This window comes from Sebastes fasciatus, chromosome 14, assembly GCF_043250625.1.
Source record: "Sebastes fasciatus isolate fSebFas1 chromosome 14, fSebFas1.pri, whole genome shotgun sequence".
NCBI lineage: Eukaryota > Metazoa > Chordata > Actinopteri > Perciformes > Sebastidae > Sebastes > Sebastes fasciatus.
In genome coordinates, this window is record NC_133808.1 from 29,990,337 (window position 1) to 30,010,336 (window position 20,000).

General features: G+C 42.2%; 1 protein-coding gene across 1 annotated transcript in view; it reads left to right on the forward strand.

The window, feature by feature from the left end:
- The window catches only part of man1a2 (mannosidase, alpha, class 1A, member 2), a 166,576-nt gene that overhangs the window by 111,245 nt on the left and 35,331 nt on the right, over positions 1 to 20,000 (forward strand). The window contains exon 7 of the mRNA XM_074657812.1: positions 17,817 to 17,911. Within this exon, the coding sequence (XP_074513913.1) occupies positions 17,817 to 17,911 (95 nt within the window). The remainder of the gene's footprint in view (positions 1 to 17,816; positions 17,912 to 20,000) is intronic.

Here is a 20,000-nt window from a genome sequence, read left to right on the forward strand (position 1 = left end):
AGGGCGGGGGGGTCAATTTACAGTGCTTTGCGTACAGAATGAACAAAAATAACACAGAACCAATTAACTAAAATTAGCATTTTTCTTAACCATTTTACAGTTCAAAACAGGTCAAACTAATTCACTCCACAAAATTACCAATAAAATTCACTCACCAGAAAAGATCAATATTAGGCACAGACACTCCAACTTGTGATGGAGCACGGCTCACAAACTCCAGGTTTCTGTCCACTTTGCAGAGACAGGTGAGCAGAGTAGATAGCGTTTTAAATATCTAACCTCACAAAACAACATCTTACTCGAATTTATGCAGCTAATTTCTAGCAAACATAGCAGCTTTAAAGTATGCCAAGACTCACGTTTTTCCTGCCGATACACTGCACAATAGCTTGTTTTAGATCGACGTACTGCCAAAAAAAAAGAGGACTTTCTCCACCGCACTCTTGTATCTTCATCAAAAAAGTAAAATATCCACTTTTCCAGCAAAATTCACCGCGTGATCCTTGGAGTAATTCAACATGCGTCTGGCTCTGCTCCTGTTTTCGCAGAAGAGAAACAATTGGAAAATGCAGAGTGAGTTAAGTGACGCAGTAAGCAGGGTTCTGATTGGCTGCTGAGGTATAGCAGCCCTGTATCATGCGTTTATCACCTGAACTCACCTATTTCAGCACTATCAACTTCAATGTCACCTGAATCTTTACAAATGTTGTAAACTAAACACATTAAGATTAAAGATCTACATCTTTTTTTTTTTTTAAACTTACTTATTTATTAGACTGTGGTGAAGTAAGAGTCAGCAATAAATTATATTATATTATATCTAAGGCTCGGTAACATGGGTTACAAAAGGACTTGATTTAAATCCCTCTTGTGTCTATATACCGTTCAAATATTCTGCTTCAGTGGGATATAAGTCACAGAACAGAAGCTTAAAGACGCTCTAACTTCCGTTTCACTGGGACTTTTGCCAGTAAGAGAGCAGCACATATGGAGGCCACACCAGTTGTTTCTAGCAACAGTCGTCTTGCCTCCCCTGGGAGTCCGTCTCCCACTCTGCAGATATGGCTGTGATGACATGCTCAGTAACTGGCTGCTGCTGTGCCAGCAGGCAGGCACGCACCGAGGGAACGAGGGAAAAAACCAAGATGGCGTAACAAACCGGGAGAGAAATTTTAATTTCATCACAGCTTTATGAATTCCACTCTGCAAACAAATGGCTCACCGTGCCCTTTCAAAACCGGGGGGAAATTACGACGTATCTATCTCACTTAAAAAGTAATAGTTTGATTCAACCACATTGCGAAAGTCGCACGGGGAGAAGAGTTGGAAGGACGACGAGGTTAAAAGACGGTCCAAATGAGATTAAGTCAGAGGGGTGTGGAGAAGAGACAGAAATGGATGTAGAGAGGGAAGAGGACAGAAAAAAGAGTGAGAGATTTTAGTAATGGAGATGACAGGAAAGATGTGGGGAAATGGGCCGTGCACTGAATACAGGAAAAAAGAGAATTAAGTTAATGAAGGAAAGACGAGAAGGATGTAGAGGGAAATTAATAGTGAACTCATGCAGTTCTACTTTTTAGTGGGTCAAAAATTACTTGATTGAGTGTCAAAAAACTGGACACTAATGTTAAACTTAACTTCAACACAGAATGTTTGATAGTTGTAAAGTAGCACAACATTACGACGGAGCTTTAGGGCCACATTGAGAAAAAAAAATATCATAAGTTTACAAGAAAAATAGTCGCAATATTATGAGAATAAAGTCATAATATTATAAAGTAGTAATTTGACGTGTTATTTTAGAGGGTAAATAGTGTGAAAATGAGGAATGTGGAGCATCTAGTGAAGTTATACTTTATTTTAGGTTTCACAAATAATGAAATACTTCATCTTTTGGCACATCAGCACCACATTATCATCAGTATCAGGACCTTACATTTTTTTTGCAAGAAACTGTGTTTATTCCGAAGAAAGAGCCACACGGACCTGATGGGGAAACTGCCTCTTTAGTGGAGGAGGAAATTATTTTTTTTCTCGTAAACTTCTGACTTTATTCTCAAAATCTCCAATTCCCCCCCCCCCCCCCTCAATGTGGCCCTAATACTCCGTCGTACAACATGGATGTGAAAGCAGCACTCTGTTTTTTTAAATGCAAAATTGCAATAAAAAATGTTTTGTCCCTAAAATCTATGAATAATCGTGATCTCATTATTGATCAAAATGATCGTGATTATCATTTTGGCCGTAATCGTGCAGCCCTACTTCTTATATACAGTCTATAGTAGTGCCATATGTTTCCTACCATTGAGATGTTATTAAAAAGCTGAACTGACAATATAAATACAATTTATGCAAAGTCTTTGCATATCAGACAGCAGCTTTAAAGACCCAGTGGAATGAAAAATCCATTTTCCCAGTTTTAATCCTGTGTCCCTGTGTTAATAGTTCATTTATCTTTTGTTATATCCCAAATATATGTCAAACAAATCCGTATCAGGGTATTCTTACATCAAAATCCCTTCTCTTTTCTCTTCCGGCAAAACTCAAGAATTGCTTGATTCCCCCAAGAGGACTCGATAAGAAAACTCCACATTAATGTTAAACTTAACTTCAACTTAACACCACAAAATCATAACATCCAATCGCAGCTTCTCACTTTAGTGGATGTCCTAAATTTTTATTTTACTTACCGTTTTCTCGCACAGAAAAAGATTCAGCTTTGTTCTATTTCCAGCCGTCCTCGGGGGGGAAAAAGACGGTAACATTCAAGGAAGGATAGTGTGGAGGACTAACGCAGTATCAGGTGGGAGTTCCACTGCAAAACAACGAGCCGCTGAAGGCAGAATAACTCATCAGTCATCTCCTCTTCAAGACTCCACAAGTGCACCATTTCCATTAATGATCAATGCAAAGTATCTGTCAGAGCTTGACAGCAGTCAGCGTGATACGGTGCGATGGCGACAAATGCAGGGATCATGCAGCTAATTTGATGATGGCAGCTCGTCTTTGTGTCTGCTGCCTTTGATGCGGCCATGCTGGATGCTAAACAAATGGATCAGCTGATGGAGAAGTGGCATGACAAAGTATGGATATGACACACAGTAACCACACACACACACAGCGGGTGACTTAATCCTGTCTCTCCTGCTGGCCCTCGGGGACCTTCTTACCATTCAGCACATTTCACAGTCTACCCCTTAATCCCTTTAGGAGGCTCCATTACATGTCAACAGTGACCCACTGCTTACACTAGAGACGCTGTGTGTCTGCTGGTGTGTGTCTGCATGATGTTTTGTATGTACAGTATTAACAGATTCTTCATTGCAGTGTGAAAAATGCTGATCTTATTAAGTCATTTAGTTCTTTTCACACGGTGTATTTGTTATGGAGACTTTTCGGTCAGGAGGGACCAAGTTAGTGACGACACTGTCTACGTTTACAGGCACAAAGTATTCTGTTTTTGTCCTTCTTCCAAAAAAAGACAATATTCCTACTAAGCTGTTTACATGGCTAATGAAAGTGAATATTCCATTTATATTCCTGGTTACATGCAGCCGTGCATATTCAGATTAACGAAACCGGTGACGAACACAGCCTCCCTCTTTCGTTCCTTCAGCCACCTTCTTGAAAAGGTCAGCGTTGAGATATTTGCGCATATCCAAAAACCTGTTGATATCCAAGTCTTTCATAATGTTTCTTTTTCTTTTGGGCATGCATCTCTGCAAACTGTCGGCTAGCTGGTTTGTGTTCTACACACATCGCTGCAGACCGTGCACTGAGGACAGTCCACCATGGTTGACAGTCGCACCGGGAGCCCCATCCCTCCCAGCAGGGAGAGAGGACTCAGCGAGCACTAAATCCACGGACCCTGGGAATGGTCGAGGTCCGGATGAGGGGTGTTGTAAAGCTCACGTCCGGTGCCGCAAGTCAAATTCACTTCGGGCCTTTCCAGGCCGACGTAGAGCCGGCTGCGGCGCACCGCCACAGAGGAAATGCACGGCTCTACTCCGAGCACCCTCCCGATGTCTGAGCTCCTCACCCTATCTCTAAGGCTGAGCCCAGCCACCCTACGAAGGAAACTCATTTTGGCTTTTTGTATCCTCCATCTCATTGTTTCGGTCACTACCCAAAGCTCGGTTGGAACGTAGATGGACCGGTAAATCGAGAGCTTTGCCTTCCGGCTCAACTCCCTCTTCACCACAACGGCCCGGTACAACGCCCTCATAACTGCTGACGATGCACCAAACCGCCTGTCCATCTCCCGCGCCATTATACCCTCACTCGTGAAAAAGACCCCGAGATTCAGGCAAAGACGGGGCAATCCAGCGTAAACACTGGATTAGAATAATTGATATTACCTTTATTTATTGGATAGTAGAAATTAGTATTATATTTGAGTATATTAGTATTTGTGTAGTTACAATTTTCTTTGCAAAATAACCCAATGACACTAATTCTTCAGATGGAGTTAAAGCACTCACACTCTCTCTCTCTCTCACAATCTGAATATACAAGATTGAATAGAAGGAACACCCACACACTGCTGACAGGAATGAGTCAACAGATCATAATGTCTATGTATAAACACAACTGAGCATGTGCTGAAACTAGATCTACATTCACCTTTTCAAAGCAGAATACAGAGCCGTTTACAGTCGGCTACTTGTGTGTGTGTGTGTGTTTGTGTGTTTGTCGTTTTTCTATATGGAACACTTTGTACTAGCACACTCTCTGTTCTTTGTGTTTCTGTCTAGACTCTCATATCTATCAGAGCTTTCTGTGCTTTACAGCGATCCCAGTCTCCCAGCTGCTCACAGCTTACCAATGATATCCTCATGTGTAATAACTGGATCATTGGCTGAGTTTAGGACGTGTTTGAGTGGCGGATTACAGCTCTCCCTTTCCCTGGGAACGTAACATCCATGTGTCATTTGGCAGACGGTTTCATCCAAAAGCTCCTTACAGGGGCCATCGCACGCATTTTTTTTTAGCACGACTGGTCCCAGTCGTAGTCAAACCTCTCACCCCGGCTCTGTTAACGTCATTCTCCACCACGAGGGCCACAAAACCAGCTCGCGTCCCCCTCTAACCTCCTCACGCTAAATCTTCTGTCTGGGAATTTGGCCCATCGAAACAAACAAGCGAGCGCCCTCGGGGCATTGCTAATCCTGAAAGAGAGAGAGAGAATGCAGAAAAGATTAATAGGAAAAGAGAAACTGGCTGGGGAGAGTGTTGAAAAAGAGATAGGACACTGCTAATGGGCGAATAAGGAAAAGAGAGATAAGTGGAAACAGGCTGAAGCAGAGAAGAAGAAGGAAGAGAGATTAGAGCTCAACGGATACTGGATTTATAGACAAATACTGGAAATTATATTTTATATTCTGGTTGATATTCAATTAACAAACAGAACAAAAAGAATCTGTGATAAAGATCCGTTAAATTTGCATATCAGAGTGAAAAAACTAAACTATTACTACTACAGTTTAATTAATAATACTAAACAATGTAATGGCGTTTTCAGATTACCTCGTATCGGCCATAGACTGTATATAAGAAGTGGACATAGTCAATGCGACGTCACCCATTGGTTTGTGGACTGCCGTTATGAAGCCTTGGTTTATTGACCGTAGCCATCTTGGTTTTTGGACATCACCACTTTGGTTTATGGCCATCGCCATCTTGGTTTTCAGCTGTCGTCATCTTGGGTTTTGGACGTCGCCAAGTTGACTTTTTGCAACCAGAAGTAATACGAGAGGGTTGAAGTACAACTGAACGCTGAATAAGACATTATAGACGACCAAAATGTAACAATTAACTTTTAATTTAACTTTTAACCGAAAGTTCGGCATTTTGGCCTTCGCCATCTTGGTTTTTGGACGACGCAATCTTGTTTTTTTGCCTTCGCCATCTTGGTTTTTGGACGTCACCATGTTGGTTTTTGGACGTTGGTATCTTGGTTTTTGGACGTCACCATGTTGGTTTTTGGACGTTGGTATCTTGGTTTTTGGACGTCACCATGTTGGCTTTTGGCCGTTGGCATCTTGGTTTTTGGATAATAATAATAATAATAATATATTGGATTTATATAGCGCTTTATATTAATCTCAAAGACGCTTATGGCATCATGGTTTTTGGACGTCACCATGTTGGTTTTTGGCCGTTGGTATCTTGGTTTTTGGACGTCACCATGTTGGTTTTTGGACGTCACCATGTTGGTTTTTGGACGTCACCATGTTGGTTTTTGGACGTCACCATGTTGGTTTAAAGCCCTAAAGCATCCCCTGCTTTATGGTCTATTTGACTCTAAATGGGACCATAGATTACTAAATGAACATCATGCTGTATTGAAGAAGACTTGAAACTAGCGATTGAGACCTTAAACTCATGTTTACAATATTTACTGAGGTAATAAATCAAATGAGAAGTAGGCTCATTTTCTCATAGACTTCTATACAATCAGACTTCTTTTTGCAACCAGAGGAGTCGCCCCCTGCTGGCTGTTAGAAAGAATGCAGGTTTAAGGCACTTCTGCATTGGCTTCACTTCTCAGACCATGGAGTTTCCTACTGGTATCAGCCAACATATACACTCATGTGATAAGTTAAAACTGGCTGATAATATCATCCCAGCCATGTGACCTTGTGTTGTTTCCCAAATCTTCATGCGTGTGTGTGTGTGTGTGTGTGTGTGTGTGTGTGTGTGTGTGTTCACTGAGAGAGTACATCCTTCAGAGATCGATTTTAAAGTGTGCTGTAATGCATTTTAAAAGGCTGAACACTAAAGCTGTCAGAGCTGGAGGGAGAATGATCGACACAAGTTGGGGAACGCCAGACAACGAACTGTCTGGGCTCGTCCTCCCCACTACCTTTAATATTGTTCTGTTAAGTGGAACTATAGTGAGGTTACATTAGAGGATGTTACACGGACCTTCTATGTGGGAACACTTCCGGGTCAGGATAATAAACGGACTACGTTACTACACCGTTGAGCCGACTCGCTGTCTACTTAATCTGCACTCTTACACACACAGTAACGTAACATGGTGTCAGAAGAAACACGGAAAAGCAGAGAAGAAGTAAAGAAAAACTAAACCTGAAAACCGACAGAGAATTGACGGAGGTGCGGTGTTGCCACCGAGAGTGGACGGAAGCGCCACGGTGCAGCAGTTAGCGCCGCCAGGCAAGTTTGACTTTACCAATGCTAACGAATGGCCGAGATGGATGAAGCGCTATGAACGCTACAGAATAGCTACTGAATTGGACAAAAAATCACAGGAATTCCAAGTGAATGCTTTTATGTATGCTGCTGGAGACGACGCAGAAGATATCTTAAATGTGCTGCCGCTCACAGAGGAGCAGAAAAAGTCATACGATGCTGTTACGCGGGCTTTTACGGCGCATTGTGTGAGCAAGCGGAACGTCATCTTTGAAAGAGCACGCTTCAACCGGAGGAGTCAAGAGCCGGGTGAGAGCTGGAGGCTTTCATAACGGCGGTACATACACTGGCGGAACACTGTGAGCTCAGGGCTCTGAGAGACCAGTTCATCAGGGACCGAATTGTTGTCGGCATAAGAGATGCTAAGCTGTCGGAAAGCTTACAGCTAGACGCTGATTTGACATTGGGAAAGGCCATGATGAGAGTGAGGCAGAGTGCAGCGGTGAAAAAGCAACAGCCTGTGCTGCGGGGGACAGAGCAGACGACGGGACATGTTGAGGCTGTACACAAAAAGTACAATAAGGTACCAAGGACGGCGAAAGGAAAAACTGACACACCGTCATCAGGATGCAGCAGGTGTGGACAAATGAAAAAACATTTCTGGAAAGACTGCCCTGCTCAGGATGCCGAGTGTAGGAAGTGTCATAAAAAAGGACACTTTGCAAAGAAATGCAGGTCAAGCAGCGGCGTCCACGACATCACAGATGTACAGACAGGGAGCAATGAGGAGGATTTCGCTTTCCTGGGAGAAATGTGCTCTGATGAGGAGGAGGAGTGGATGGAACTGTTGCAGCTGAACAGGGAAAATACTGTTTTTAAACTGGATACTGGAGCCACTGTTACAGCAATCCCAAGCAGCACCTACTCCATCAAAAGTCACGGGACACTGCAGCCGCCAGGAAAAGTGCTGTATGGACCAGGAAATCACAAACTGGACGTTAAAGGACGTTTCAAAGGCAAGTTGAACTTTGAAAGTAAAACAACAGAACAGGACATTTATGTTGTTGTTGGGCTGTCCAAGCCACTACTGGGTCTTCCTGCATTAAAAGCTCTTGCCCTGATAAAGCGTGTCTGCACAGTGCAGGCACATCAGGAGGATTTTAAAGCGCAGTACCCCGCAGTGTTTTCCGGTTTGGGGAAATTAAAGGAGCCCTACAAGATTGAGCTGGAGCCAGGAGCGGTTCCATACGCTCTGTCATCGCCACGTCGGGTGCCCCTGCCCATGCGTGATAAAGTGAGAGCAGAACTGAATCGCATTGAGGACATGGGAGTGATCTCCAAAGTGACCCAACCTACACCATGGTGCGCTGGTATGGTTGTGGCACCGAAAGCGCAGCCAGGAAAGATACGGCTGTGTGTGGATCTAACACACCTGAACAAGTGGGTGCGGCGAGAGAGACACATACTCCCAGCAGTCGACCACACACTAGCCATGTTGGCTGGGGCGAAAGTCTTCACGAAGCTGGATGCCACTTCCGGCTTCTGGCAAATCCCCTTGTCAGAGGAGAGCTCGCTCCTCACAACATTCATCACCCCATCCGGACGCTACGCATTCAACCGACTGCCATTCGGGATCTCATCGGCCCCAGAGCATTTCCAGCGTCGCATGTCACAGATGCTGGAGGGGTGCGAAGGAGTCGTGTGTCATGCGGACGACATCGTCGTGTATGGTGAGGACATGCAGCAACACAACGAGAGACTGCACCAGGTCCTGATGAGGCTGAGAAAAGAGGGACTGACGCTAAATGAAAAATGCGTGTTCGCTAAAGACAGCATCATGTTCCTGGGTCACCGTGTCACAGCAGATGGCGTGACACCCGATCCAGACAAGGTTAGAGCTATTATGGAGATGCCTGAACCTACCGGGGTCAAAGGAGTGAGGAGAGTGATGGGGATGGCCAACTATCTGGGCAAGTTTCTACCCCACCTTGCAGCATACACGCGACCAATCAAAGATCTGCTCAGTGAGAAAAATGAGTGGTGCTGGGAGGCGCCACAAAAAGAGTCATTTCAGAGACTGAAAAATGAACTGAGTTCACCACGAGTGCTAGCTCCATATTCACCGATAGCAGAGACATGCGTATCAGCTGATGCCTCGTCCTTTGGCTTAGGGGGTGTCCTGAATCAACGACAAACAGATGGGACATGGAGACCAATTGTGTTCATCTCCAGAGGTCTCTCCGAGGCTGAAAAACATTATGCACAGATCGAAAAAGAGGCTTTGGCAGCTACATGGGCATGTGAGCGCCTGTCACCCTATCTGCTGGGACTGCAGTTCAAACTAGAGACAGATCATAAGCCTCTAGTGCCACTGTTGAGTACAAAGGCACTAGATGAGCTCCCGCCCAGAGTGCTGAGGTTCCGACTGAGGCTGATGAAGTTCACCTTCGACATCGTGCATGTGCCCGGAAAACGCTTGATAACAGCGGACACGTTATCAAGAGCCCCGGTGAAACACATGTTCACACAAGATGAAAAAGACAATGAGGCAGAAGTCAAGGTGTTTGTGGACGCTGTCGTCCATAGCCTTCCTGCTACAGAGGCAAGATTAAAGGGAATCCAAGAGAAACAGGCAGCTGACCCTACATGTGCAAAGCTCATCGAGTACTGTCAGACTGAGTGGCCTGAGAAACACGCCCTTCCTCCTGAGCTGGGGCCATACTGGCCTGAAAGAGAAACCCTCACGTTGGCGGGAGAGCTGCTCCTCAGAGGTCAAAGAATCGTGATACCCCACAGCATGAGGCCAGAGATTCTTCGTGACCTTCATAGCGGCCACCAAGGTATAGTCAAGTGCAGAGCGAGAGCCCGCCAGTCCGTCTGGTGGCCGGGACTGTCTGTACACATCAGTCAGCTGGTGGAAAACTGCAGCACATGTTCACAGCACAGAGCAGAGCACAGAGAGCCTCTGCTTACAACTCCGGTGCAAGCTAGACCCTGGCAAAGAGTGGGTACAGACTTATTCTTCTGGGAGAAAAAGACTTATCTCCTAGTAGTGGATTACTTTTCACGCTACATTGAAGTAGCCCACCTCAACGTCGCCACTGCCAACACAGTTATCGCAGCCCTGAAAGAGGCGTTCAGCCGCCACGGTATACCAGAGACAGTTATGTCAGATAACGGACCGCAATACAGCTGTGAACTATTCAAAGACTTTGCCACGGAGTATGGTTTTACACACGTCACCAGCAGCCCTAGGTATCCACAAGCGAACGGAGAAGCCGAGCGTGCTGTGGCGACTATTAAAAGTCTGTGGAAAGGAGGAGAGGAGAAGATAAAAGCTTTGATGACATACCGCGCAACACCTCTTGAATGCGGTTACTCCCCTGCACAACTCCTCATGGGGAGACAGCTACGTACCACCATACCACAGCTCCCAGCGAGTCTTCATCCCCGCTGGCCGAATATCAGAGGGTTCAGGAAATCAGAGAAGCGCGCAAAGGAGAACCAACGACGCAACTACAACCTGCGGCACAGAGCCCGCCCTCTGCCACCACTGCAGGCTGGCCAAAATGTATGGCTGGCAAAAGAGAAAAGACCAGGGACAGTTGTTCAACATGCCACAACACCCAGATCTTATATTATTGACACTGATGAAGGACAGGTCAGGAGAAACCGCACACAGGTTCGCACAGTAAACCATCCAGAAGTGCAGTCAACACCACCTGATACACCTGTCACACCCTCAGAGCCAGTTAACACAGAGACACACACTCAAGAGACAAACACACCATATGTGACTAGCTCAGGCCGAGTGTCACGCCCACCTGTGCGTATGGACTTGTAAGTGAGTTATTGGGTGGGGGAAAAGAAAAGGGAAAATTGTTGGAAATAAATGTTTTCTATTTTCTGTTTAGGAATGTTAGAAAAATGTTTATTAATGATAGAAAAATGTGATAAGACATTCTAGGTGTTTCAGAGGTAAATGTCTGAGTTCAGTGCTAAGATACATGTAAGAGGATGTTATTACAGCAGAGTTGAAGATGTTAAAAGAGGGTAGTGTTCTTACTTAAAAGGGGAGGTGTTCTGTTAAGTGGAACTATAGTGAGGTTACATTAGAGGATGTTACACGGACCTTCTATGTGGGAACACTTCCGGGTCAGGATAATAAACGGACTACGTTACTACACCGTTGAGCCGACTCGCTGTCTACTTAATCTGCACTCTTACACACACAGTAACGTAACAAATATTGTAATCTTGTCTTCTTGCTACAGTGAATAAGATATCAACAGGATAGATGGGCCTTGTGGTTATTTTGCTGCAATGATTTGGAGATGTGTCGAGGACGACACAACTTCACTTTGTTTTGTTGATAATGTAACAGTGGAACATCATCATCATCGGTAGAAAAGGACAGAATGTCAATGGGAATGTTGAATAACTTTCATTCACTATGAAGAATGCAAGATGAGGATGCGCTCCTGGAATTACTCAAATCTCTCCACAGCCTGTTTGATGAATGTCGGATGTTGAGGCATTTTTGAATTATTCATCTTAAAAAACTGCAACCAGAATGAGATTTGGAGCCGCATGAGATTGAAAAAAATTCTTCTACTTTAAGTCCTAATGAGACACACTTTTGTTTTTCCCATTTTTTCTATTCATATAAAAGTACACAGTTTTCTCACAACTTGTGTAAAGGGCAGGGTGTCATTGTTTTTTGATTTAAAGAGGACCTATTGTGCTTTTGTGATTTTTTCCCGTTTCCTTTAGTGTGTTATATAGTTTTTTTTGCATGCAAAATGTCTGCAAAGTTATAAAGTCCACGCCAAAGGGAGATACTCTCCTCCACAGAAACACTGCTCCTGAAATGCCTGAAACGCCTCGCTTGAAGTCCCGCCTTTTCGCAGAGAATCGCCGATGCTTTTGATTTCAAAGGTCGAAATCTAGAGCTCATTTTTAGCGATTTTCAATTTCGAATTGTGAAATCCCTCAGCCAATACCATATAGCTTACTTCCAGTTCCCATTACCAAAATGTTAAATGTGTTTTGATGCCATACTCTAGTGACTTTCTACAAAAATCCTTTTTTCTATCCGACAAAAGAATTCATAAAAGGAGTTTTCCTAAATAATATAGTCAAAAATGGACAAAATGTTGGTTTTTATCTTAGTTTTATCTGATCAAAGATTAATTAAACTAAATCTAACTGACAATTGATGCCATTATTTTGGTATTTGACAGTTATTCTGTGCCATAGAACTTATTATTCATGTTTGGTACACACTCATATTTACTCGTGTCTAACATCTAGCATTGTATACATCTAAAGAGAATCAAATAATAAGTTTATTCTGTTAGTTAGAGTTAGTTTCTGGAAAAGAATACCACTTACCTAACCTGACCCGTCAGACGGTTTGTTACCCAGAATCATCTGAGAAGCCGTCAATGGAAACTGATTATATAGGGGGAGGCACTTTCAAAAAATACTTGACAGGTGATTGGATGAACCATCTGTCAATCAAACTCTTGCCAAAGCCAGTCGGGAGAAGAGCGGAAACATCTTTTTCATCGAGTAAACACTTCAATGAGGAAATACTCTCTAGTTCTAATTTAACTGATGCTATTGCAGCATGTACGCTAACCTCTTCAGGAGCCATCATTGTTGTTTAGAATGAACAATCGCCTCGCTGTGTCGCGTCCCACACACCTACACCACACTCGTAGCTGCCAGTAGCTCCTCACAGGACGCTGATTGGTCCGGTCCAAGATCGATTTTTGTGTGATATGTGATCCTGTGATTCTCGCGTGATCTCGCGACATTGCGAGAATCCAGCTACCGTGCAAGGTAACCACATACCAACAATGCCTGGTGACTTGCAAAGCAAGGCTGGTTGGTAGTCAAACTGAAAATCAACAGCCAAAATGTACCTGTATGTGTCGTGGCTTGCAGCAAATTGTTCTCTTCACAACAGGTGCTGAACATCGAGTTCCACTTCACAAGTGAAAACAGTCGGAGCGCGGCTTCTCTCCAGTGTGATAATGCCCCATAGTAATATAAACAAGATAAGGGAAATGTTGAGGCACTAATTAAGCCGACTCTCCGTCTCTCTGCGGGTTTATTTTTTTTTTAACAACCACCAATACACAATGGTTTCTCTAGAAGGCCTGGTAGCTTCTCCCTCTCATTCCTGCCTGTAGATGGAAGCAGCTCAGGAAGATGATGATCATAAACTGTAGAGTTTTATCTGTGAGGGCGGCTGGCCGTCTCCTCCGATGGGTCGTTTGGATCCCGTCCCTGCTTGATGACATCAGCAGCGGGATTGCCAATAAAAGGCAATGGAGTTTGTTAAAGGGCCTCGGTGCGGCCGGCAGACAGGCCACGAATCAGCGGAGGGGTTTATGAGGACTACACACACCATGACCTTACACACACACTCACAAATGTTAAATGGATTTCAAGTCCCTACATAGACATTGTCAGTCTGAGGCGGGGCCATGAGAGGCTGGTGTCTTGTTAAAGGGTGTCTTTGGTATTTTTACAACCCGGACCCTGTTTTCCCATGTTCTTATGTCTAAGTGACTAATAGGGACAACCATTTTTGAAGTAATTGAGTCAGTATTGAGGCAAAAACAAGCACTTTTAGTCGATGTAAACTGACGGTGAGGAGTTGCTCCAAGCAATTACATTACAGCTCGTTTAGCGGCTGCCGTCCTCAGCGTTCTCCCTCAATACTGAACCAATGTCAATAACATTTTGTCTCCATTAGTCACTTAGACACAAAAACATGAGAAAATAGGGTTGAAAAATACCAAAATTACCCTTTAAGACTTTGAGTTTCTGCCTAAACTGATAATTGAAGTGGAAGCCTTTGCTCTGCTTAGTTAAAGCATCTGGTAGTGATGTTCTATTACTTAAAGTATAACTTGTATATTTTAAAAATTGCATAGCGATGAAAGCCTTGCAAGTGGTCATGTTTTTAAAATCCAGTTTTAGTCAAAAATATTTTTTATTATAATTATATAATACAATAACATATAATAATAATTTTTTTTTTTTTTTTTTAAATGTTAAAATCCAGTTTGTCTTTTTTTTGCATTGCATTATTTTTACTTTTAAAATTAATATATATGTATTTATTTATTTAAAACATTTAAAACAAAAGAATAAAATAAAAATATTATATATTATTGTATTATACAATTATTATGAAAAATATTTTTATTTATAAAATTAAAATAATGTGTAATTTTATTTTCTCTCTGGCCAGGTTTCCATCCAAATGTGAATTTATGCACGTTTCTGTCCACTACTATTTCACAAATATTAGTAGTTGGTTCATCAAAAATAAGCAGTAGCTGATGCTAATTCTCCAGTCAGATGACATCATTTGGTCAAATATCAAATGATTGGGAAAAAAAATGTAGAAAACAAGATGGAAATATGGCTGTTATCCGTGTTTCATGTATTCATTTGAGGGTAAGTGCTTATGCAATATTTTGCTGAATTTTCAGCATTTCCACTCAGGTTTTTTATGTAGAAATTGAAAATGTGCATAAAAACAGATGGATGGAAACACCTTTTGATCCTCTCTCATCCTCCACACTAATGTTTCTCCTTTCCCATTCATACGCTTCATATGCTCCTCTTATTCAGGCCCATCTCTACCTCCGTTTGACTACATTGTTCTCTCCCTCTCCTTCTCTCTCCCCTTGTCTCTGTCTGTATATGTCCCATGTTTAACTCCCCTGTTTGACCCCCAAGTCCTCTGTAAGATGTCCCACTGGCTGCTTAAGTATTCTGCAAACACCAGCATGTGTTATTGCTCCCTCTCACTTTGTGAGACAGCAGGAATTTTCCATAGATCTGGTCTCTCTATAAAACTGCTCAGGCCTGACAGACTGTGTTGATGAATCAGCCTCCGTCTGCCCAGAGTTGAAGTGCTTCTCTCTGTGGTGCTGTGGTCTGCTCTGCCTGAATGCTGTCTGCAAGTTGTACAACTACCTCTGTGTGCATTTGTTCCACAACTGCGCTTCAGAAGTATGTACTGTAGTACTGTACTGTAGTTTTACATTACAAAAGTGGAAATTGAACAACTTAAAAAGGCATGGACTGAGAGTCTTGAGCTTTTTGCTTCATGCAGACTGGTTGTACCTTTCTGCTCTCACTCTGTCATTGAGAATTCAGCCTTTTCTTGAACATTGTGCTGTAAAACTAGATTTGTAATACCAGCGACTCGCATATACCATGGCTTTTTTTTTTAGGAAGAGAGCAACACCGGATTTTTGTTTTTCTAAATTACGTATTGCTTCTTTATGATAACATTGGATTAAAATGTCACTTGTTGCAACACGACAAATAGTAACAGTAAAACGTTTTGTCTCTCTTTGTTGACTTTTATAAGTCGTAAGTTTGTCTTGATGTCAAAAGTATCAAGTGTTTTATCTCAGTTTTATGCTACTATAATACTGGAGAATAAGATGAAGCATCACAGTGGTATGTTACCATCAACATTTTGGGGAAACACTATAGCAACTAACTTGATGTCAGTTTGGTGTCTGTCTTTATCACCTCCATCTTTGTCTCTCAGCTTTCGGTTTTAGAGCCAGAGGGAATTAAGGAATCCATTGGTACCAACCATGTCACGCTAGCTTGTCGGAAAGGAGGTTAAATAACACAAAGTTACATTTTGGCAAGGAATAACTGTCATGGCCATTTTTAAAGGGGTCCCCTTGACGTCTGACCTCCAGATATGTGAATGTAAATGGCTTCTGTGGGTACCCACGAGTCTCCCCTTTAGAGACATGCCCACTTTATGATAATCACATGCAGCTTTTTGCATGCAATATACTAAAATGGTGTATTTGAATATTTCTGCATACTGGGGTCCCTAAGCAGTTTTGAATTACATAAATTGGGTCTCACTGTAAAGCTGAGACTCTTGTGGATCCAATGAGTCCAACTGTATTCAAGTGTGATGATGTTAGTCCCCGTAGGAGCCATTTCATTATGGTGGGACCATTTTTTTTTTTTTACTTGACCCCACTGTATAAAAGGACCTTGTGGTGACCTCTAGGATAATCACAGCCTCATGAAACTTTACAGCCACAAACTAGAGACCTAGAGCATTCAGAGGATGGATGGCTTTCCTAGCTAGATTGACAATAAGGGGGTTTCTGAGCAGTTTACACAACACAAGTGCTCGCCATCCAATCGCCAAATAATGCAATTCTTGCAGAAATCCCAAATCACCGAATGGCTTTTTCTATGGTGTTCCTCAAGGTCTTGGTGTCTTAATGTGGTATTTTGAAAGATATTATTGATAATTAGTGGTAAAAAATGGTTAAATTTAGCACAAAATCTGTGTAACAAATGGTATCAACCCCAAAATGTATGAGACATAATAGAGCATCGGAATGACCATCATATACTTAGATCATAATGTTCTAAACCCTTATACACTTTAAATTTCACACTTTCACTTTGATCTACATCTCAAATGAATCTTCAGGTTCCCAGCTTTCAGATGATGTACACCACTTCTATGTGACATCTACTGTTGACCTGCTATCTCCCCATAAAGAACCCCTGTACCCCCCTAAAAAAGACTAAAACGGGTCTATTGTGGGCTCTGTTTTCATCTGTGTGACTGCTGTGTGCTTGTCAGCTCGTACAGTTAATGTCCTGCTGGGAGTGTTTAGTTTACTTTTATTGAGGTTTGCAGTTGGCGCTGTGAATAATTGGATTTTTACTGTTTTGTTTGGACATAAATGTGACACCTTCTGTAAGGCGTCATGTTTTTGTGGGTTTATTACACTCTCTACGGGTGTCCCTCAAATGAATAACACAAATTGTTAATAAATTCAGTAATTTTGAGCAAAGAAAATGTATCTCTCTCTGCTTTCTGTGTATGAAACTGGCGGTAAAAATGATTTACCGTAGACTAGTCATGAAGTCTGAACTGTCCTGTGTTTGTTTTGTCAACTTATTTTGCTGTTTGTCTTTAATCTTATCACGAGTTGTCTTTCCTCTGAGCTGTCTTCTACCATCTACAGTTACATTTCCGGCTTTCAGCAGCAGCAGAATAACCTTAGTTTCCTTTTATCTCTGTGATTGGCGTGCTGAGAAAAGAACAAGGACTGCAGCAGATTTTTTTCTGAGCCTTCATCTGTCAGACGAGTGCGAGAACTTGTGTAATCTCAAAACGAGCACATGTCCATTCCTCACCGTCGGTCTGTATAAATTAGACGCCAGTCCCGATGTGTACTTTGGTATCTCACTCTGCTGCATCGCTATAGTTTGACCTCCGAGCTTTTCTTCTCGACGTCTCAGTTAGCAGTATTCTGCATCATTTCATATTACTGCTGCACAGTTTGAAGGGAGTTTTTTTCTTTGCATATATTAGTCTGCTAGTGTCCTCCATAAATCTGTTCTGCTCTGACACGCTGTGGTCATCATTTAGCAATCGTTTGTCTCCTGACATCTCACTCTGCCCTATTTGTCTCCACCCTGCGTTTGTTTTTTCGTGGTTGGCAGTTGTTTTATGCTCGTAACTGTCAGCGCGGGGAAGAATATTAAGCAGGGAGGTTGATGGACTGCAGGATACTCCCAAGTGAACGTGATAAAAGTTAAAGCTAACCCTCTCTTGTATTCCTTTCCAGGTGTTCAAGCTGAAGGCGGTCCAGCTAGCCGAGAAGCTGCTTCCTGCCTTTAACACCCCGACAGGAATCCCCTGGGCCATGGTCAACCTCAAGAGGTCAGTGACACTGAAAACCTTCATCCAGTAGCCAACCTGACATGAATATAAAGTGAGATGTGCCTCACAAAATCACTGACAGTTGACGGAGCAGCCTGGAACAAACTGGTGTTCTTGTCAATTTTAGCTTTTTCTTCTCTATTCTTTCTTCCTAAAGATTTTTCAATAGTCTGAAAAAGTCTGTCTCGCTATATATTATCAAAATGTAAACCTGAGATAATAGATTTTTATTGGCGACTTAGGGGCAGCGGGAACAAGCTGTGAACAAAACAATGATATGATATGATATGTTACAAACAGTTGCTTATTTACAGATCCAGCAGCAGGGACGTCATGAGAACTGATACTGAGATATATATTTTTCGCTATACAAAAATAAATTGAATTGAATTGAATTGAATACTTCGGTACCAAGTTGATGCCAAAATTTTGAAAACATGACGGTGCTCGTTTTTTCTACGGTATAGCAAGCACCGTAGGTACTCAGGGTTAACGTCAGCGGTTAGCTCCGTGCAGGACTCTGCTGCGTACCGGTTGCTAACTGCTAACGATAACTAGCTCTCGTCCTGCCGATTTCAACACGGGAGGTGACCATAATCATTTACATTATGATGCGTTCAGGCTCTATTCAGTAAAAATGAGTATTGGGTGAAGGTGAATTCTAACGTGTGTTCAAATGTAATCTTGTAAAATGTAGTTTTTGTTGAGAAACTTGAATGAATCCAGTTTGAAGGAGATGTTTTCACAGCAATATAAAATAGATAACAGAGATGGAATTATGACCTGTTTAACTTCCTAACAATAACCAGTATGCAAACGTTATAATGTATACAACGAAATTAAGGAGTGTATGTTGAAGTACATGGGATTAATTGTTTTACTTTAGTTTTTTTCAAATTGTTACCGAGAATTGAATAATTTCACTGGTATTGGTATCAACTACTAACTTTCTGGTATTGTGACATCCCTACTCCAGCAGTTACAGAGAAACTTTATCATTCATTTGGAGAAAAATGTGAAAAAATATCCATCCCAGTGTATCAACGTCCAAGGTGATGTCTTTATTAAATATCTCGTTTTGTCCAAAACCCAAAAATATTCAGTTTAATGTGATATAAAACAGAGAAAAGCAGTAATTCTTCAGCATTTTCTGCCATTTTTGCATGAAAAATGACTTTGACGATTAATCGATTATCAGAAGAGTTGGCGATTATTTTTCGTAATCATTTAGTCGATAATCGTTGCAGCTTTAGTGTCAATACAGAACTGGGATTGTACATTATATAGAACAGTTTTATACTGTATATCTGCCTCACAAATGCTCGGCTCAAAGTTTCTTAATATATACATTCTTCTTCTTACTTTACTGCCCATTTATTCTATAGCAACTCAATCTGGAAATGTCTTTTATAATTCAGTCTACCTACGCAGGTGTTTTAACTTTTGTTGCCTGATTAAACCTCTTCACAGAACTGTGTGGGCGTTTGTACAAACTGTACTTACACCTTTTCATCGTTATTATTACATAACTTGCTGCCCTCGTGTTATTCCCAGCGTGGCCTCGCTCAACTTCAACCTGAAAAGGAGTTGAATGGAGTTTGAGTAACTGAACATATCTCTGCGTTGGTGTGTGTGAGAGAGAGAGAGCAGGGATTTAAGTCTTCAGGGTGAATTTGTCTTTTATCATGCGACAAAAACGTCTTAAAAGAAGTGTTAAACTCAACTTACAGAAACCTGTAGTCACCCAGTTACAGCTCGTAACAGTGGTCTACTCTCCTGTTGTACCTTCAGCCTGAAGTCTAACATTACAATAATAACATTTCCACCCTTTTCTGTTCCTCTTATTCTTTTCTTTATACCTGTATAGAGAGAGTATCTCCCCTCCGTTCCCCACCGCTCTCTGTGTTATCAATTTACGTATTCATTGAATGAAACAATGAAGTAAAATTGCTGTATTAACCTGCAGGCTGCTTTGTTGTGAAGAACCCTGGCTTGGTTTGTGTGATATCAGCATCCTGTTTTATGCATGGCGTTGTGTGTAGTACAAGAGAGGGCCTATCCTTCTATCGAGGTAATTTAAATTCGTTGG